The sequence below is a fragment of the Muscardinus avellanarius genome, assembly GCF_963383645.1.
Source record: "Muscardinus avellanarius genome assembly, chromosome: X".
Classification (NCBI taxonomy): Eukaryota; Metazoa; Chordata; class Mammalia; order Rodentia; family Gliridae; genus Muscardinus; species Muscardinus avellanarius.
This window is the reverse complement of record NC_137792.1, coordinates 30,027,520-30,050,873: the sequence shown is the minus strand read 5'-3', so window position 1 is coordinate 30,050,873 and position 23,354 is coordinate 30,027,520. Positions and strand designations below refer to the sequence as shown.

The 23,354-nt window shown below is 30.7% G+C and overlaps 1 protein-coding gene across 1 annotated transcript in view; it reads right to left on the bottom strand.

Moving 5' to 3' along the window:
- CFAP47 (cilia and flagella associated protein 47) overlaps window positions 1-23,354 on the bottom strand; it is a gene marked incomplete at both ends in the record, with an annotated part of 367,798 nt that overhangs the window by 54,657 nt on the left and 289,787 nt on the right. The window contains 3 exons of the mRNA XM_080718845.1: window positions 16,400-16,495; window positions 20,447-20,603; window positions 23,073-23,177. Coding sequence (XP_080574971.1) covers window positions 16,400-16,495; window positions 20,447-20,603; window positions 23,073-23,177 — 358 coding nt within the window. The remainder of the gene's footprint in view (window positions 1-16,399; window positions 16,496-20,446; window positions 20,604-23,072; window positions 23,178-23,354) is intronic.

The window sequence follows — 23,354 nt, the reverse complement described above, 5'->3', positions numbered from 1 at the left end:
AGGGGTATTCTACCTCAAAGCTACACCCCCAACACTAGATTTTGCTCTTTATTTTGAAACAGGGTCTCACTGAGTTACAAAGGCCCTCACTAAGTAGCTGAGGCTGTCGGCGAACCGCTATCCTCCTGTCTCAGCCTCCCAAATGCTGGGATTACAAGCGTGCACTACCACACCTGGCTTGAGTAACAGAAGTTTTTTACAATATAATAATTAATTATTGACTCCACTTTTTAAAAATTTCTTCTTATAAGGCTAATATTAATCAAATCATTTTTGAATCAGATAAAAATACCAAACTACTAAGAATACCAAGAACATCCCAAAAATCCTAAATTCAAATTCTTAACATATTTTTATATTTTAATTAAATTTCTTGAAGAATTTAAAATGTCCAAAGGTCTAATATAGTTAGTAATAACTAATAATCAATATGATTAATAATTAAAATTTATTTTATCTGTTTTAAGTATTACTTATGCAATATCTTATTTAGTAATCAGAAAAAAACAAAATTAAGTGCTATCATATTTTTCATTGTAAAAATGAGGAAATTGAGACAATTTGGTTAAACAAATTGTTTAAAACCCCATTGAAATACTGTGTTGCTTATGAAGAGATATTTAATATCTATTATCTTCAACTTTGTCTTTATGAAGTCTATATTTTATTGAATCGTTATGTATAATAGGGCTAATTAAAATTGATATTTTTCTAAAAATTATGTCATTATATTTTGCATTACATATGAATGCCACTATATTTTGCATATATAGAGACTTTGGTAAGAAATTGTAAGATATACCTGAACTTTGGATGTATTCTTTCATTTGTATTTTTATTGTGGTTCTCAGTTATTCTTAGTATGATAAAATAAATTTTCTATTGCTACTTTAAATTGATAAACTGCCTTCTATGATAATGAAATATAAGATAGATAAAAATACATTTCAAAGGCCTTAAGTAAAAATTTTATTGAGTCTATAGTTTATAAAAATTTCAATCTTATTTTTAATTAAAGTAAAATTACAAATTAATTCACTTAAAATGTAGTAAAATAAAAATAGTAAGAGCTAAGTCAAATAAACCAAGTATTGATTCCCAAAGTAATCAAGTTTAGGAATACTCCTTTACTCTTACAAAGATTATGTCATTAAAAATAGATATTTCTACTAAAAATAAAGTTCGATAATTAGATGATATAAGAAGGCGAGACAAATAAAAAGGATAATTGATTCCTTATACAACCATGCATTCTTATTATACTGAAATTAAATTATGAAAAAATAATCATATGACAAATATGTCCTTTTAATTAAAAATCTAGTACTATATTTGTGGCTGCAAATTTTTACCTAGTCTACAAGTAGAACTCTAATTGGCCATTGAACTCACCATACAATTCTGTGATTATTATTCCCTCAAATAATAAAAAATGGTGAACTAATGTTAACTTTCAAGAAATCACTGAATTGTAATATCGAAAAGTACCTTGAGAATTCATCATGTTTATCTGTGTCACACATATTAGTTTTATTTTATGTGGTTATCATATAATCCTTTTAAAATTAAAAATAATATGAGCTACAATCTTGTCAAAGTTAGAATATATATTCAAAGAATGTTAATGCAAATATGTAAAAAAGGATCCTTTGAACATTCTTTGTAGGAATGTAAATTAGTACAGCAACTTTGGAAATCAGTACAGAGGTTCCTCAAATAATCAAAAGAAAATAGAAGACTTCCAGAAGTGACAGTTTCAGCAAAGTAGCAGGATACAAAATAAATTTATGAAATTCATTAGTATTCCTTTTACCAATAATAAATCCACTGAAAAAATAAATACAGAAAATAATTCTATTTACAATAACCTTAAAGAGGATAAAATAATTAGGAATAAATCTAATCAAGGAGGTCAGTGAAAATTATACAATGAAAATTATAAATTACTAAAGAAAGAAATTGAAGAAGACTTTAGAAGATGGAAAGACTCCCACTCTCTTGTATAGGCAGAATAAATATAATTAAAATGGTCATTCTACCAGAAGTGATCTACACATTCAACACAGTCTTATCACACTATCATTGTCATTTTTCACAGACATAGAGAAATCTGTTTAAGATTAATTTGGTAAAACAAAAAACCAGAATAGCCAAAACAATTCCAGCAATAAAAACCCTGATGGAAGCATCATAATACCAGACTTCAAATTACATTACAAAGTGATAGTAGTATGTGTGTTATTGGCATAAAAAGGCATATAGGCCAATGGAACATAATAGAAGGCACAGAAACAAAACCTTTTATCTATCTCTTTGATAAAATCACCAAAGATATAACTGGAAAAAGGACAGTCTTTTCAACAAATGGTTCTAGGAAAACTGGCTATTCATATGTAGAAAAGTACAACTAAATTCTAACCTTTCACCTTTTAAAAACGTCAACTCGAAATAGTTCAAATACCTAGGAATAAGACCAGAAGCATGGAAACTCCTAGAAAAGTAGGTAGGACCAACACTCCAACATATAGGTATGGGTAGAAAGTTCCTCAATAAAACCCCCAAAAGCTCAAAAAATTAAAACAAGAATTAATGAATGGGGTAACATTAAATTACAAAGATTCTGTGATGCAAAAGAAACCATCAAGAATTTATAAAGAAAGACTACAGAATGGGAGATCTTTACCACTTACTCATTCAGACAAAGGTCTAATATGTAGACAATACAAATAGTTTAACAAGCTAACACTAAAAATACAAATAACCAAATCAAAAAGTGGGTGATAGAACTGAACAGTCTTTTCAAAATAAAAAATACAAATGACTAACAAATATTTAAAAAATGCTCAACATCTTTAGCAATTGGGGAAATGTAAATTCCATCTAACTCCAGTAAGAATGGCAATCATCAAAAACACAAATAATAGCCAGACTTAGTGGCTCATACTTATAATCCCTGCATTCAGGAGGCAGAGACCGGAGGATTGTGGTTCACAGACAACCTCAGCTACTTAGTGAGGTCTTTCACAACTCAGTGAGACCCTATTTCAAAAATAAAAGGGCTAAAAATATTTAATATAATTAAATAACAATTTAATTATATTTATTCTGCCTATACTACAGGAGGTGTGGCTCATAAGTACAATGCTCATCCCCAGTACTGCAAAAAAATAAAACCAACAACAAAAATAATAATAAATGCTGGCAAGGTTATGGGGAAATAGGAATCCTATTAAACTGTTGGTGGGACTGAAAATTAATATAATCTCTCAGGAGATCAATGTGGAGGTTTCTCAGAAGACTGGGAATGGAACTACCATACAACCCAGCGATAGCAGTTCTTAGCGTGTTTCCAAAGAAAATGAAATCAGATTATTATAATCATACTTGTATACCCATGTTCATAGTAGTTCAATTTACAGTAGCCAAATTATGAAGCCAGCTTAGGTATCCATCAACAGATGAATGGGTCACAAAGCATTGGTATGTACATACAATGGAATTTTACTCAGCCATAAAAAACAAAATCTCTTACTTTGTAAGAAATTGGATGGAACTCGAGAAAATCATATTGTGTACAGTCTAAAACAATGAATCAATTTGTTTTCTCTATATGTGAAAGGTAGAGAAATTCTCGATATATTATCCCAGATGCAATGAGATGAGATGCCATTAAATTTTGCTTTCAGAGATTCTAACTCCATATACCATGATTTTTAGAGAAAATGTTCATTCTGAGACTTTAACACAGTGTTTTTAAAATAGGTTTTTGGGTTATTCAGTGCAAATATGATTGCGAAGGTAAATTTTACACCACAAACAAAACACTTTTAAATCAAATAACTCTATTTTATTTTTAAATAAACCTTAGAAAAATAAAAACAAAATTATGCCAAAATATGACTTTGACTATAAATATTTCATTATTGGTTTATAAAGTACTAAAAATCCAATATCAGAGACCACTGAGAGTGTTCTATCAATTGAAGACAGTCAATCACATGCTGCATAGCTACTGACCAATATGAGAGATGGGTGTCTAAAATTTTTTTTTCTGTACTGGGGATGGAACTCATGGGCATTCTACTTCTGAGCTACATCCTCAGCCCTCATTTTTATTCTGTATTTTGAAACAGGGTCTTTTTGGTTTGCAAAGGGGCTCACTAAGTAGCTGAGGCTGTTCATGAACTGCGATCCTCCTTGTCTCATTCTCCCAAATACTGGTATTACAAGTGTGCCACCACTTTCAGCTGTCTAAGTTTTATATGAGTGATCAGAATAGTATATCTTCATGCTCCCATCAATCCTAGTATTCTATAACTACATTTCCTTATAAATTGGAAAGATAATTAAGATTTAGAAAAAATGTTAGAGAACTAGACATGTTTCTTAGGAATTAATTTTAATTTTGATTTAAATCCCCCACAGAAAGTTTTAAGATAAAATATAATACGTCTATTACTACTAGTATTACTACAACTGATCAATTATTGAGTATTCCTTTTTGTTGCACTGTACTTAGAGAACTTTAAATTCATACTCCATTATTCACTAGTTCTGGGAAACTGGGTAAGTTATTTAAATTTCCAGATGAAGTGTTTTCCGCATATAAAAAAGAATACTAATATTATATAGACAGCAAGGTTTGTTATGGCAAAGGTACAACTCCAGTTACAACCAGATAATTAGATTTTTGTATAGTATGATTTTATTCTATGCTATTTTATTTTTTCACTTAGTTGTTCAGAAAATACTTATGTGCAGTGCATTTAAAAAAAAAACGCTGAGAATGAAACTGTGATGAAAACAATATCATGTTTTTCCTGAGTCATTCTCATCCAGAATTTTTTTGCGAGATGGGACTGAGAGTAGAAATTTTAAAAACAAATAAGATAAATAATATGCTTATTGTAAAGTAAAACAATAAAGCTTTAGAGAACAATGTAATGAAATGAAAGATCAACATCCTTCATATCATAGGCAACATTCCTTTGGCAGGGCAATCAACACTGCCTGCTTCTGTTGTGGGCCGGTAGATTAGTTCCCCATTAATGTGACAGAAGAGAGGAAGGGAATCAGAGTGGGTTTAAAAATCTACTACATTCTTGGCCACACTGAAACAGTAGAGGTGGGGGATATATTTGGTTTTCCATTGATGTTTGCTTGAGTAGGGTTTGTATTGCAAAAAAAAAAAAAAAATCTGTTGTTAGGTCACCCTTTTCTGGGTCCTTTGTTAAGGGAAAAGAGATTTTTGTAACTTATTTGTACTTGCTTGTTAGTTCAGGATGGAAGGCTTTTGGATCACTCTATATAAAATGTAGGAGAGGTGATAATATAATCCAGATAATTTATCATTGTGTCATTCCTGAATTCTAAGATCAATAGGCAGTTCACATTTTCTTTTTCAACTCCCTAGCTTTCTATACCTGTTGGTATGATAGGTCCTTATTCTTTATTTCTAAGTGGGAGAGGCAGAGACAAATATGGTTCTGCCATCTGGGCTAGTATTCTGGAGGATTGAAGTCATTGGGAATGGCTTAATCTAGCGTGTGAATAGGCATGAATAAACTTGGGTGCAGAGCTGGGCAACAGGAGGGAAGTAGTTTTAGAAAAAATTAGCTATGTAAGTACCAATATTCAGAAGGAGATTTTAAATATACTGTTAGAAGTGGAGTTATTTTAACTGATTGCTTAAAAATCAAACCCAAAGATATGTGTTTAATGAGATTATTCTATATGGAAGAAATGTAGATGGTAGTAGTAAGATTTCTATTATCATACTAAGATATCTTTGGGAATAAGATTTTTTAAGAGGAAAAGAATGCCTAAATTTGCAAATATAATTATATACAAGAATTTTTTGGTGGCTTAAAAATAACCTACTAAATATTCAGTGCTTTATAACTATCTAAAATATATATTTACTTTGCTGTGGATGAGCTTGGTATTCTTAGAATTCAGCTCTCACAAAAACAAACGTCATACGTAGAGAATTCATAATGCATCCACTAATTGAGTGCTTAGTTGCAAGATAAATAATTCAATATTTGTCATTTTATTCCTATTAGGCTGCTTCCTGATAGACATTGTAATAAATATTGCAGCACTATTTATATATAACAATAAGATGAATAGCATTCGATAATGATTTATTTTGCTTCTTAAGAGTGAACGAGATTCCAGTATAGTTGCTATAGAAAGGACATCCAATATAGTTATCAGAATTAGAAAAAAAAATGAAAGTGGAAAAAAGTAATGAGTGGTTGTGTCCAGGCAAAATAGGAAAATCCTAGAATAAATGTTTCATAAAATGTGTCCATCATTTTTCTTCTATTAGATAACTAAAAATATAAATGTAATCCCTCTTATAGATTAGTTTTTACTTGCCTACAAAGCTGGTAATAGTACAAAGTTTAATTTGTTTACTTATTTTCTACCTATTCATGGAGGCATGACAACTTAAATCCATTTGATCATACGTTTAGACTGAAATGTACAAAGTTTTGTTAGCTATAAAAAGAACAATTTTAGTTCAGGTGTAATTGGATTTTTGACATATCAGATAGAGCTACAATTACATTTGGCAGATTCATATTGATTTTCATTTTAAATTCTTCTTATCCATCATACTTTATGCATTCTAATTTTTTCATTTTAACTTAAATAAAATTTAAAGTGATAGAATATTTTAATTAATCTCACTGACTGAATGTAATTACTATCCTAAAATTGTAGTCTGACATATTTTTCAATCGAAAGAAAACATGATGAAAACTTAATATTTATATAGAAGACATGAATTGGTCATAAGAACGTACCAGGCTGACCATAATACATGGCTCAGAGCATGTTTTAGCTTATTAGACTGTAAGAATTAAAATTAAATTTTAAGCCTATAAAATTGCTTTATGTTTCTCAAAAGTTACCCAAACGTGCTTAAGTTGTCACTACTTTTTCTATCTTTCTAAATTTTCTTTAGAGCTTTAATCTCTTGAGGCCTTTATGCAAAGGCTGGCATGTGTTCCATACCAATGGATTCTATTCTAATAATCTACAGTATTTTTGTCCTGATTTTCTATATCTCATTAATGTAGATAAGTTTCTCAATTTTAATAGTTGTATTTTTTAATAGTTTTATTTTTTCAAGACAAACACATAGCATTTGATCCCAACATATTAAAGACATTATTAGACCAATAAAACTAGAACAAAATTTATAAAATAAAATTTCACTCTCTACTTCATATCTTACTTGGTTAAAAAACGTGTAGAGTCTGGCCATGGTGGTACTCACCTATAATCTCAGGCTGAAACAGGAGAATCACAGGTGTGAGGCCAACTTCAGCAAGTTAGTGAAACCCTTCATAAATTGAGAACTTATTTCAAAATAAAAAAAAATAAATAAAAAGGTTTGGGGATGTAGAATGCCCCTGGGTTTAATCCTCAGTACCACAATTAGTAAAAAGATAAATTAATAAAATCTAGTAGATAAATACATAATATGTATTTTATTCTACAATGTGAATACATTTATTCTACTCTTTATGTTATTCCTATCAACCAAGGAAAAAGGCAGAATTATTTAAAAAAATATTCTAACCATAACATTAAAGTAAAAAAAAATTCTAAAAGCCAATAAACTGAAAATAACCTACTATTAATGTCATTTACAAATTAGATAATGACAAAATCTTGAAGTTTTAATCTATACCTCTCCATGTATAAAGAAACTGGTTCTAAGAATTCTATGATATATGAGCCCTCAGCACTACTTTAACCCAGTAGCTGATAAAGAGCTCCTATTTCTTAAGGTACTTTGTTCCTTCATAAAATACAATAAAAAAGTTTCTTTTTTATCCCCTAGTTCCATTACTTGTAGAAACAAGTCTCTGATTGAAACTGTACTCTTTGAAGAAATATAGAAAAAAACTTTCTTTTCACACTGTATAAGATACTTTTTCAGGCTTGGTGTAACTTACTAGATTCCAGGCTTGGTTCTGTACTGTAACCAGTGCCTAGCTTGTGGTCTAGACTTTTAAGGAATTATGGTACTGACTGTCTTGTCTTTATTATGTGCTCTAGTAGTCAATTCCAAATTAGTAAGGTCAGTTACTTATTATATTTTACCTATAATAAGTTTAGATCTTCAAATGTTGTTCTTGAATTCCTTTCTCTATGAAATGCATAACCAGTTGGGATGTCACTGCTTATATCTAGACTATAACATATTGACTACTGTCTTATCCTTAATGTGAGATTTTCCAAGATTTTAATTTCACCCTTTCCCAATAACTATAACTATGTCTAGTTTCTGCAGAATTTGTGGAAAATTGATAATTAAATCTATTTGTAGGTTCTGTTTCCACATATAGTTGTCTACTCACTTAGGCATTTACTAGCCATTTCCTCAAATACAGCAATAAGATCTTAAACAAATTTACTAATATAAAGTATGTTTAACTGGCATATTTATCCAAGTGTGAGCTAATTAATACAAAGTAATTTTGAGTAATTACTTCTGTTCTTTCACCTGAGTATAGTATTTACTCTTATGACTCAAATTCACTTTGGATTTTTTTTGGGGGGTACTGGGGTTCCTGGAAGCCCTTCTACCTCCGGGCTACACTCCCAGACCTATTTTTTACCTTTTTTTTAAAATTTGGAAACAAGGTCTCCTAAGCCAGCGCGCACGGCTGCCTTCGAACCTGCGCAATCCTCCTGTCTCTGCCTCCCAAGTGCGGGGATTACAAGTGTGCACCACCACGCCAGGCCACTTTGTATTTTTAAATAATCCTACTACAAATTATTTTTTTCTCAAATGAAGTCAAGAAAACCCATACACTGCTCCTGAGCCACACATCATATTAGTCAAAATGTATTTTATTGAAGCTTAAACCCTCATGTCAGAAGTTATTATATCCTTAATATTATGTCATGGAGATTTCAGTCAAAATTACAGAACACTGAAACTATACATCGATTTGATATCTAGCATAATGTATTTCTTTTATATTTTATTTGGTGAGACATGTATTTGCTAAATATACTGTTTTCACACAAGAACTCTTAAAGATGTTATAGGCTAAGATATGAATATGTCAGAAATTTACTATAGCAATGCTTTCAGGCTAATTAATTCACTGATGTCATCCCATTAGTAAGAATTTTTCTAGATTCCTTATCCAAAATTGCATCCTTAACACCATGACATTCCTTATCCTTCTTCCCTTGTCATTTTTTCTCCCATCTTATTTGATTATTATCTACATCTTACCATTATTATGAAAACTCCAAGAGGACAGAGATTGTTGTCTATTTGGTTCCCTAATGTATCCACAGAACTTAGAACAGGGTCTTGGTAATAATAATTTTCAATAATAGTATGTGAATGAATTGGTCAAGGAACTGTTCTAGATTCTAGAGACAGTTTAGGAAATGATACAGAAAATATTCCTTGCCTCATTCTCTTTAGCTTCTAGTGGAGAAGAAAATATAAAAAATAAATAGAAAGCTATATAATAGGTTTTAGAGTAATAAGTAATCATTGCCTTCTCCATCTCTTCCAATCAAAGTTTAACTATATTAGTCACAGTTTGTTTTTTTTTTTTTTTTTTTTTTGTGGTACTGGGGTTCCTGGAAGCCCTTCTACCTCTGGGCTACACTCCCAGACCTATTTTATATTTTTGAAACAGGATCTCTTAAGCCAGCGCGGCTGGCTTCGAACCAGCACGATCCTCCTGTCTCCGCCTCCCAAGCACAGGGATTACAAGAGTGTCCACCGCGCCCAGCTTCGTCGCAGTTATTTTGAATGCCCTGCAATATAGTTTCAACATCTTTCTCATGATACAATTTGGTGCCAATCCTTGGTTTTCTCTTGAAAGTATGCTACTTTATTCTTTGGTTTTCATATACCTCTCTGGCTGAGAGTGACAAAATTGTGTTTAGTGTTTGGTCTAGCTTGACAAAGCCTTTTTCTCAATATTGGCTCTTTTTTCAGTTTTTAAGTCTTCTAATTGCACTGAATCTTATATAGGTTCTGTTTTCTGTAATCACTCCATGTTACATGACATGGAATGCTTGATAATTTCTCATAAAAACAGTTCTCATAGAAACTTTCTCATCGAAAGTGTTTTCTGGGGTTGAGTAAACATCATTCTTATACAGGCACTGTATCCTCTGATCTTTAAGATGTGTCCTCAGTTTTATTATCCTGCCTCACTTCAAAAATAAGAGTTTTATCCCTCTGTCCATCCTGTAACTGGAATATATTTTTACAAATATCCTAAGGGTTACAATTTTGGTTGCTATTCTCTTCATAGGTTAAGTTTTATAAGGAATATATGAGAGAAAGGTGTAGGAATATTTTTTTTCTTCCCCCCACAGAAAAGCTGTAGTCCATCTCCTTCAAAGTTGTACCTCACAGGATAAATATTTAGGAGTCCTTCCAGTCTTTTCTCTGATTACCAATGGTGTTTGGAGGAAAAAGTTTCTAAGAAGGTTCCACAGTGCACCTATATTTTCAGCTCTAAGGGACAGTCTATTCTCACCAGTGTTCACTGTGTCCTAATTTTTCAACATACTTAGTTACAATAATTACAGTAACTGATCCCACTATAACTTTATCTATAGGTAAAACTTACATCTATATCTCTGTGAATCTAAGCCAAACTTAGCTTAAATTTTAGGCCAGTTGATTTCCCTGTGCCTATAACTGTGTGATTTAAAAATGATTAGTTTAGATTTTTTTTATCATTTTATTGTTATAAAGAGAAGGGTGATGCCTTTTCCACTGCTAAACATTTAAACACTGTTGAGCAGAAGCTGAAAGTGCTAAGTGATACATTTTTTTAAATGAGAAAATGTAAAAGGTTTAAAGAGTAAGTTTCTTGCCTATGGCTATATTAATTAGTGACAGGGTTCACTGCAACCTTGTCAGCAAATCACTTTCTATGAACCAGTTTCTGCCTCATGAAAATTTTATTTTTCCTGAAGAAACTTTCCATGAAGCACATTTCTCTCAGATGATGATTATAATAATAGTATTTTGTTTGTATAGTGATACCTATTTTTAAGACATCTGCTTCAGTTCTTAAGATATGTTTATTTCACTTTTTGAAACCATATTAATGAATCTTTTTAAATGTAGTGATTTCTGGATGATGTCAATTTTCATTGACAAGAAATTATTGATATATTCTTTTAAAATTTTGATATTTTATACTTTATAGCTAGTGAGTTATAACAGAAAATATGGGGTTTTAATATATTAAATAATGAACATTTGAGTAATTCCTATTGATTTCATTAGGAATTACAAAATTAAAACAACATCAATATTAATGAAATAATCAGCAATGACAATAAAATTATCTTATAAATTTGTTTATTCCAGGGATGAACATATATCTCAGTGGCAAAACACATGCTTAGCATGTGTGAACTTGGGTTCCATCAACAGCACCAAGAAATAAATTCTATATCTTTATATGTGTATAAAATGCTCCGAGATGCAGTATTTTGTCTCCATGTTTACTTTCTAGATTAATGTTGAATTGGAATATTTTCTTAGTAAATCATGATTGACCTATCTCATTTTGCTCAAAATATATTTTCTGATTTCTAGTTTTGAGAGTGAATATTTATTTAAGTTATAACAACATAAAACAAGGTAAAAATTGCATTATTTTTTCTGGAAAAGGATTCTGAATTTCACTGGCAATAATGTAGCTGAATTATAACTATAAAATATCATGAACTTATGGCTTGGATATGGTTTATAGGTAGAATTCTTTTCAGTTCAATCCCTAGTAGCACAACAAAAGCACATATAAAGCTTTAATAATTATTGTCTTCACAAGAAATGGTAAAGTCATTGACAGAATTTTTTCTTTACTCTCTGCATATCTATCCTATGTCAGTAATGGGCTATTTTTAATATAAAACCATATGTGTATATGGTTCCTGTATGTTACTTTGAGAATATAGAGACCAATAGCCTTATCAGATATTAACACATGCTGTTAATTTTTTAAATTAATAAGAAACTAAAGAAAGATATTGGTTTGTTATAAATGAATTACTTAAAGAAACATTTAGACAGACCAAAAAGCAGATCATGAATCATGAATTTATTGGTGAATCTAGCCAAAGTTAATACAGTTTTATCCATGTTATAGTAAAAACTAGAACAGATTCTATGACAACCACCCTATGCAAGTCTTGTGCTTGGTTACTTTTCCAAGGTTCTAGACATAACTACATATATATATATATATATATATATATATATATATATATATAAAAGTATATAAAATGTACATACAAGTACATATATTTTTAAAGTAGCACTTTATTCTCCAGTGTTACACTATAGTATATAATAACACTAATCCCTTCTTTTAAACATTGTAATCAGAGGACACAGAAAAATATTACAGCTAAGATTTTTGTCATGTGCTTAATTTTAATTTTGTTTTAGTGACATTTGATTCTTTACCAGTATAAGAGAAAAAAAAGACTATAAGTGTTATAAATTTGTGATGTCTGTAGAAGGATGTCATCTGAACCTACAATTTACATTTATTCTTGTCTCATTCTTGGTTACTTAAACTAATTAAATGTGTAGACATGATCAAGTTTCAAAGTAAAGACCTAGCAGACTTCATTGAGAGGAACGGCCTTTAGTTTTCCTCCTGCCTAATTCTTTTAATCAGTTTTAAAAGATAACAAAAGGAAAAATAAACTTGCTAAAAATGAAATATTTAGCTATATGTATCAAAATCTAAAACTCATTCTGAAGAATAAAATTTCTAGGAGATAAATTTCCTTGGAGAATTAAATGTGATGCTAACATTTTTTTCCAAATAGAAAAAGTAGTATCAACATCTACATAAAGATCAAAATGACTTCATAAATGCAAAGAAAATGAAAATTACTGAAAGAAATATGAGGAATGCCAACAGAAATTGTTTTTCTCTATATGCTTTTGTCATAGATAGGCCAAAATGTTGATAGAAAACTTTGGACTAGAATGGTGAATTGAATAGCTGCTACAATGGAATTAAACAACACTATTCACATTAAAAAACATAAATTAGTGTAACAAGCTCTCATTAGGCCTCACTTTAATATCTAGCACTTAGCTGAATTGAATGGAATGTACTGTCACACAAAATGGCAAATTAGAGGGTGCAAATTTAGAATATCCCTGCTGAATCAGTTCAGCTCAGAGTAACATGTACAAAGGCATACTTCTTGGCCAATTTGTAAACCATAATTACTTCTATGTGAAGATACACACAGCACTGGAGAAAAAAGGAAAAGCCCGAGGAAACCCTCTTATATAAAACATTTTAACTCAGTATTTCCCAATTATTATTATTATTATTATTATTATTATTAGTGGTAGTAATAGTAGTAGTAGTAGTAGTAGTAGTAGTAGTAGTAGTAGTAGTACTGAATATTAAACCCAGGGGATATTTTATCTCTGAGCTACACTTCAAGCCCTATTCTACGTTTTGCCTTGAAATAGGGTCACTAAGTTGCTGAGGCTGGTCTTGAACCCATCATCTTTGTGTCTCCGCTTGCTGATTACTGGGTTTATAAACCTGTACCACAATTTCAGGTCCAAATTTTAAAGCACATTGCTTGGTCAGTTTTTTTTTTTTCTGCTTTTGTTTTTTAGTAATACATTTTGATAAAAATCTGGTCAAGAATATGAACATTTTTCAGTTGGCTAATATTCAGCAAGGAATTGTTGCATATCGATGTAGAAAGACTTAGTTTTAGGATTACAGATGCATTTCCTGGTACATTATAGTACCCCTAGAGAAAATTTGTATGATATGGTCAACAGTACCCCAAACAGTTCTAAAAATGCCAATAAGAATATAGAAACCTGAGCTCCCATTTTTGCTGTAATCTTAATGTTTATGGTTTCCAAATTAGTAGGAAAAACCCCAAGACTAACTTTGCAGCATATGAGAATATTAGAGTAAACACATATTTCTAGAAAATAAGCCTCTTTGGAGATTTCATCATATACAGTAGGATGGAGCACATTTTGACTGTCAAATCCACTGCACATGAAGGTTATGCATTATTTATCTTAAAAATCAAGGCACAACAGAAATTTTAAAAATCAATAAAGAATCCAGCAGAAAACTGGATTAAATAAACTATTTGAAGACAATAAGAGGAATGTAAGTCATAATTAAGAAAGTAAATTTAATCTCCACTTTTCAAGTTAAAAATCTTAAAATAGGAACACAAAAATTGACCTGTATATTGTATAGAAATTACATTATTTATAATTATTAACTGGATTATTTAAAATAAAAGTACTGCTACTGGAAGTTTTAAATTTTTCTCAGGCAAATACATACATTTTTGGCACTTATAAATGATATGCTTTAAACTATTAAGAAAATGAATTGTCATAATCAGGAAGATTTGATATCATAAAGACACAGTTCTCTTCAAATTTGTCTACATGTTTAATGTAATTTCAATTAAAATATTATTGGGGTGATTTGGCATTAGGGTGTGTTCAGTATTTAGATATTATAAAAATGCAATATCAAATATGTTTTTGTATACATCAACAGCTTTTTGATTATTTTAAAAAAAATATTGTAAACTGAGCATGGTGGTAAACACCTATAATTTCAGTAATTTATAGACTGAGACAGGAACTTCACAGATTAAAGGCCAGCTTTAGTAATTTAGCAAGACCCTTAGCAACTTGAAAAAGACCCTGTTTTAAAATAAAAAATAACATTTGCTAGGGGTATAACTAGGAGGTAGAATGTCCCTGAATTTAATTCCCAGTATTGAAAAAAAACATTTCACAAAAAATGGGATTATTCAGGTCAAAAGGATACTGATTTCAAAGTTTTCCTTCTACACACAAAGTGCTTTGTAGACTCTATGCAATCTTTAGTATCCCATAAGTACTGTTTATTCCAATTTCAGGTATACATGTCAGTGTTGGGCATTTCATCAGATACAAAAACAAAGAAAAAAAGTTTAGGTGGTAATTGTTAAATCAACACCTATTTGATTATAATGACCTTGAATTCATTTTCCACCATTTTTCATTCTACTTTCACTTTATTAACTGTAGTTTATATCACTTTTAATTCATTGGAAAGAAATAGAAAGCAAGACAGACACAGAAGGTCTAATTGTACCATTACGCAGCTGTTTGAATTCTATGTAAATGAATATTCTGAATTACATTTTTTAAATTCAATGACAATAATAACATCTATATCATGGATTTGTTTTATCAAATAGATTAAATTTATGAGATTTAATAATGCTGTTACAACTCACTATCATAAACAGAAGAAAGTCACTAACTGATTTTAGAGGAATGTTGGTAATTATTATTAATGTAAATTAATATTTTTGTATTAACTATGCTAAAATAATGTTTATTTCAATATATTTAACATATTTTTGTAATTTAGAACCATTACTTTAAGAAAATTCATAATTTTTAGCTTTATATTTTAAGCAACTATATTATTTCTTAGATTTTTCCTATTCATTAATATGCAGTTGTAATAATTTAAAGAATAAATGTATGTACAGCTTGCAATAACTTTGCAAGTAACCATTAGCCTATGCAGAAATGAAGTTACATTTCATAAGTATAAGTAATGTTAGCACATAATTTATTTTATTTTATTATTTACTTTACTTTTGTGTGTGTGCACAAGGTCTGGGGATTGAGCTCAGGGGTAATCTATCAAAGAGCTAAAAGTCCCAGAATGATTTTAATTTTCAGTTTGAGAACAGGATCTTTAAGTAGCTGAGAGCCTCACTAAGTTGTTGAGGCTGCTTCTAAACTGTGATTCTCCTGTCTCACCCTCCCAAGTACTGAGATTTCAACTGTGCACCATCATGCCTGTCACATTGTTTATTTTCCAAAATTTTCTTTGACTCACACACCCATATATTAAGTGGTATGATTTTCAAAACTTCAAAAATAGGAGGCTAAAGAAGGAGGATCTCTTGAGCCTAGGTGTTTGGGGCTAACTTGGCCAATATAGTAAGAACCCATCTCAGTAAAAAAAGAAAATATTTGGCAAGTCTTAGTCATGTGATATTGAATGAAACAAATACAAATGAAATAAATATATATAAAGATAATACTATTCATGTTTTCTGTCAACTTACTAAAATTTATTTCAAAAATTTACAATATTTTAATTTGCATAAATTTGTATTATGTGTGCATGTTTGCCTCTACTATCCTGTACCTCATAATGATTTATACTTACAATTCACCAATAAATTAAAAAATTAAATTAAAAACAAAACAACAAATATATGCATCACATTTCAAATGCAATAACATATAGAATGACATATTAAAAGGTAGAAATCATTGTACCTTGTATATGATTCAGAGAACTAAATTGGAAGGCACGGTTCTCACAAAGGAAGCTATCAAAACATTCATCAATAAGGCTCCTGGGGCCATCATGACCTAATTAAAACATAAAGAGATATTATACTTAAGTATCACAATGAAGAAATAATATCAGAGAAGATGAAAATAGGATAAAATATTTTATATAATGAGAAACTTTTTAGATGAACATTTTAAAGTACATTTTCCAATGAAATTTAATTGACATTTTTGAAGAACATATCTTAATTACAAATGGTTTTCTCTGCAATACTGAAATATTATAAAATCTACTCATAAACCCTTGAACTATAAAAGTGTTTTAATTAGTACATTGTAATTATACATCATAATGAAGTTCAGCACAACAGAAGTATTCACACAGCACTTGATGTGTTTCCTTTTGGATTATACCCTGCTTCCTCCCCAACTCTATACATGTTATTGAATTATTGTTGATAATTTCATATATGCACATAACATTCTTTGAATTGTAATTTCGACTATTTAAATAATAGATGTTATTGAAAACCTGTGTGGGCCCATTATCTAAAATTGAATAGTAGCCCTTAATATATACAAAGGTGCTGGACATGGTAGTGCACACTTGTACTCCCAACATTCAGGAGGGTGAGACCAGAGGATCACCATTCAAGGACAGCCTCAGTTACTTAGCAAGGCCCTTTGCAACTCAGTAAGACCCTGTTTTGAAAATAAAGAAACTAAACATAGGGCTGGGGTGTAGCTCCGAGGTAGAATGGCCCTGGGTTCCATCCCTGGTACCACAAAAAATAAAATAAAATAAAATAAAATACTAAAAAATACATCTGGGGGTGTAGCTCAGAGGTAGAATGCCTCTGGGTTTCATTGCCAGTAACACAATATGAAAGAAAGAAAGAAAGAAAGAGAGAGAGAGAGAGAGAGAGAGAGAGAGAGAGAGAGAGAGAACAAAGGGAGGGAGGGAGGGAGGAAGGAAGGAAGGAAGGAAGGAAGAAGGAAGGAAGGAAGGAAGATGAAAGAAACTACAAAATAGGGCTAAGGGTGTAGCTTGGAGTTACAATACCCCTGGGTTCCATACTCAGTACCGAAAAAGAAAATATATATCTCTCTATATATACACACATAGGTATAAATGTGCATTTATGCAACATTAATAAATTTAAACCAATATATAAAATATACTTATTAATTTTCCATAACAATGAGATAAGCATTATTGGTATTAAATATATGATAATTCTATTTGTATATATTTCAAAAGTCAATATACATACATTGAAGGGAATGCTAAAAATATGAATAGAGTTGCATGAGTTAAAACAATGATTTGTGATTATTGTGTAAAGATCTGTGTTTTGAAAGCAAAGTCTTAACAAGTTTCATTGGAATAGATTGTAATGGAAGGGCCTTATCCAAGACTTAATGAAACAGAATAACTAGTGTGTACCTGGGAATCTGAATTTTGACAAATTCTCACTATTGCTTATTGAATTTGGAGAGTTTATAATCAAGAATAATGTAAAAGGAGTTTGAAACACTAAATATCTAAACTATCTAAAGCAACTGAGGTAATGATAAGCAAGCAGCATATTAGCAGCACATTACTCATCTAAAAATGTTTATAATAGGGTTGGGTGTGGTGGTGCACAATTGTAATCCCAGCATTCAGGAGGCTAACACAGAAGGATCATGGTTCATGGACAGCCTTAGCTACTTAGTGAAGCCCTCTGCAACTCAGTGATACCCTGTTTCAAAATGAAGAATAAAAATAGGGCTAGTGGTGTAGCTTGTAGGTAGGATGTCCCTGGGTTCCATCCCCAGTAACGCAAAAAATGAAAAAATTAAAAAAATGGTTATATTTTTTCTATATAGCTGATTAACATTTCATTGTGTATATATACTAAATATTTATGATCTATTCATCTGTTGATGGGCACACCTAGGCTGATTTCAAAGTTTGGTTACTATAAATTGTGCTTTTATGAACATGGATATGCAAGTATCATTATAATATTCTGGTTTTACTTTTTGGGAGATATATGCCCAGGAGCTCTATAGCTGGAGAATATATACAAAGTGAGTATATCCAGTCCTAAAGAATGAGTAGATGTATATTCTCTCTTATATGTGGAGCCTAGAGCATTATTTGGAAATAAGTGCAACATTAGATGAGTAAAGACCCCAGAAGAGTGACTGAGGGAGATTAGGAAAGGGGAGATGGAACAAGGTCATAAATAATGCAGTAATAGAAATAATACTACCAGTGTACATAAAATTACTTCCAATATCAAAGAGTTATGGGGTGGGGAGTTGACCCAGTAGGGATGGCTACAGGAGTTGCTTGCATGTATTTCTCTGACACTCTGTACCCCAATAAGATGTAAAATTACCATGCACCAAATAAAAAAAATAATTATTCTGCATCTACTTTTCCCTAGTAAAAAAATGTTAGCTTTTTGTTATGAACAAATAAAACTAATATGATTAACTTGTGGTATAAAAAGACTGTTACTAAGTTTAAGGCCTGCCTTAGCAACTTAGGAAGACAAAGTTTCAAAATAAAAATAAAAAGGGCTGGAAATGTAGCTTAGTAGGAGAGAAACCCTGAATTCAATCCCCAGTGACATAAAAACAAAAAAGTGGCTGTTAATATATCTGATATTGCAACTTTCTTGTCTATAAATCTCAAATCTTCCCATACTGTTTGTTTATTTATTTATTTATTTATTTATTTATTTATTACTTAAATTTATCCACATTTGGAAAAGATGTTGAGGGTATGGGAGTTTATCTTACAAATAGTTATCTCTCTTATGTATAAAGCTATGCTCACCCTGATTGGCAATTTCTAATGTTTACTACATATTTAAACCCAATATTTATTCAATTCTAAATGTGCCTTAGATATAATTTAGAGGGCCTCTAGGGATAAGATTTTCATAAACTAATTCTACTGTGTGATTAACTTATCATAATTATGCTATATTGTGTTTTCTTACTTTACTGCCAATGAACACCATGATCATAAATAGCCCAAAGTCAACAAGTACTTATTACAGTACTTTGTTTACATTAATCAACCATCAAAATGTAAGGTGATATTTGTAAAACTAATATATTAGGTTAATTTGTGTGTATATTTTTACCCCTACTGATATTTTAACTTTTCAATAGAGTATTAATGTCTGTAACAAAATCACACCACTAATATCACATTTAAATTTAGCTTAAGTTAAAAAAATTATATAATCTCTAGTCTGTAGCCACTTCAGTGGAAACATAGTTAAAACTGCTAGTTTGTATAAATTAATTACTTTATTCAATTATGCAACATTTTAGGTTTATAATACATACTATAATTGCACATGTCAACTACCATACAAAATACAAAGTAATGTGTGTATATATTTTTCAAATGTGAAATGTTTTTGAGATATACATAAATTTCAGTTCAAAATAGATATTTAACAGAGACTGAAGATTTATCTCATGATTTATCAACATATATGTCAAAATAGAAATATTAATTTAAAAAGAAATAAAACCATGGATTAAGCTAATTTCTAACATTAAAATGCTCACACAAAATATCAGTAAATCAACATCTAAGAAAAGTATGTCTTTAAATTTTTGATATGTGTGCATTAAGCCCTCATTTCTAATGTTTCAACTCAGATCTTTGCTTTATACTTAAGGTTACTCTACCTTTTATACCTCCATCCCTAGCTATACAGGCTGGAAATATATTTAATTTTTTACAAATTTTGAGGAATAAACATTGATGTATTTGATTAATATCATAAGAATGTAAAAGATCTACTGATATACATTCTTGAGAATATAAATGAAATTGGAAGAACTTGTCTTGATACACAGATACCTAAGTGATTCTGGCTTAATGAGCTGTGATTTCAGTCAACATATTTCATTTCTCATTTTCTATATTTCCTCCTTTTATAAAATGTTTTGATTATATGATAAAATAAGTTTAATAGCTACTCACATGTAAATGTAAGAAATACAACTTACTTGTTAAGAGAATATTGATGCAAACATCTTCCTTGGTGGGATTTTTGAAAGAAATAATGAGAGATGATTGACCACCAAGATATGTGGTTATTTTTTCTGTGTCCATAGTCTGAGGGAATAGTCCTATTCCATAGAGGTAGAATTTCCATTCCTTAAACTGTTTGAAGACAAACTTTTGTAAGATAATTGTCTTAATTATATACATTCTGTTTGCAATACTTAATAAATGCAATGCACATAAACATTTTGGCAAGTTAAAAAAAGTTTGTAGCTGGGCATGGTGGCATATACCTGTAATCTTAGAAACAGAAAAATAAACACTATTGTGTAGATATCAGTGTCAATTACCAAGCCAAAGATGAGGAGAAAGTGGGAGGGAATCGGGTAGGAATTGGGTAAGGGATAATTTGGTAATGTGTGCCTGTATGTCTCTACCATCCTGTACCCCATTAAGATGTATGACTACAACGTAACAATAAAAAATTTTTAAAAATAAAAATCTGAATAAAAAGAAAAACCCTAAAGCTTTATTTTTAAAATACCTTTTTTAGGTGCCTACTTATACATAATATATACTGCTTTTTCAAAAGTTCATTCAGTTAATACTTTATGATGAACTGGTTTTGCTTGCAAAAGATGTCAACTGGATGAATTAAATAAACGACAGAGACTTGAATCATCCAGGGATAAAAAGGGCAACAAAAAGTCACAAAGGTTAGAGAGATACATTGAAAAGGTTGAAGGGGTCTGGACCCAGAAGTCAAACAGATGAATTATTGATTCACGTATAACCACATATGAAACCTCAGAGATTTGCAACCACTCAGTAAGGAGATATTCAGAGTGACTAAAATCAAGCCCAGGAGTCTACTAATTCACAAATGGTTTGAGATGGTTATTTAATTGTTTGAGTTCTTTTCTGTTTGATGAAGTATTTAACTTTTAATTTCCAGGCTATTCTAAAGCAATTAAGATGCCAAATTGATAATAATCCTGCTGGTATGTAAAACTATCATTGAACAGATAAAATTTCCAGCAGAAATGAGAGCAAATAAATTTTCCCCAATAATTAAGATGAAGCTCTAATTTTGTAAAAAAGCAGTTATTTAAATGATTAAATTATTAAAATTATTTATTTATAAGAAAATAACCTTTACTCTAGTTTTTTGGAGGAAAAGGAATATTGTTGCTTTAATGTTTCTGAGAGTTAAGCATGTATTCATAGTATTTGTTTTGGTATGTATAAGTCAGCTATCATATAGTAAATTTATCATCCTCAGTACAAATTTTCTAAAAATAAATTACAATTTTTTTGAAAAAAGTACACTTTATTCACCTATAGGCCCTACACTGACACAGATATTCCTGCATTATATTTGTTTCTACTGTCATTCAGATATCAAGGCCTTTGTGACCCCTTGGCATCCCTTAGGATTATACATATATTTGCATATTTACTTTCCTCCCCATCAACATTTCAAAAAGTAAAAAAAAGTAAAAATGTAGCTGAGCGTGGTGGCACTCATTTGTAATCCTGGTACCTGGAAGGCTGAGACAGGAGGATTGCAGATTTGTACCCAGCCTCAGCAGCTACATAGTGAGGCTCTCCTCAGCTTAGTGAGACCTTGTCTCAAAATAAGGAATAAAAAATAGGGCTGGGTGTATAACTCAGGGGTAAAATGCCCCTAGATTCAATCCCCAGTACCAAAAAATATTAAAAATGTATGACAACTATTTCATTGTCAGTATAAGAGCTATTAATATTTTGACAAATTGTACGTAGCTATGAAAAGTAGAAATAAGGATGAAACAAAGCTAGATTATCCTGGGTTTAATTTTGAGCTTGACCAGGACTATAGTGAGTATGAATTGAAATATTTCTTGGAAGCACACACTTAGAGGTGATAAAAATTTATAAATTTATTTTTTCTCAATAAATTTCTTTTTTAATTTGTTTGTATGTGGAACATATTGAAAATGGTATACATTTAGACTGTGCTTGGTTCCCTTTCCCCCACCCCAGTTCCCCTTCTCCCCCTCCCAACAATGAGTCTCCAGGTTAACCATGCTATATTCATACTTCCACACTTTTACACATATTCAGATGTAGCTCCTCCATTAATCAACCTCAGCCTTATTCTTCTCCTATCCTTCAATTTTAGCTTTGCTGAGATTTCCCTTCCATTATCTGGAGTCCCTCTGAACTGTAATTCTTTAAATAATTATTATTCAGGAACACTATACAAATAAAATTATATGGAAGAAAGAGCATTGACTAGCAAGACTGCACTCAATATTATTATACTAAGTCTATGGAAAGTTGACTACTAAAAGTCAAGTCAGAAAATTAACATATATATCAGCAACTTGATATTTATATTAAAGTATTGATTATTTAAATCTGGCTATATATTCTCCTTCAATCATGTGATCTAATGATTTTAAAATACCTTATTTAGGTGCTTACATATAAATAATGCATTTTAGAATTTTGGAAGTTAACTTAAAGTTTTATAATGAGCTTGTTTTGCTTGTTAACAATGTCAACTGGATGAATTGGGTCTATTTATGTATTGATTTTGAAATTTCATCAACTTGACTTAGTACAAGAATGCTCTTATCATACCTGAGCACAGTGGAAGCTGATACAAGTTTCATGATCAGCTCTTCCAAGCGCAGAAGGATAAAAGTAAACAGATATCTCTGTGGTGGAGTGAGGAAGTACAATCAGCTGTGTAGTTTCAGAAAGAAGAAAAACAGAAACAAAAATCAACACTTTTGTTTGAGGTGCCATCTTTTTGTGCTAGAGATATAAAGGGATGATGTCTACGTGATGACTACATGGCATGCACACATCTTCTCAGTATGCCTGCACTGTGAATATTGATAAAAGGGCCAATGGTGAACA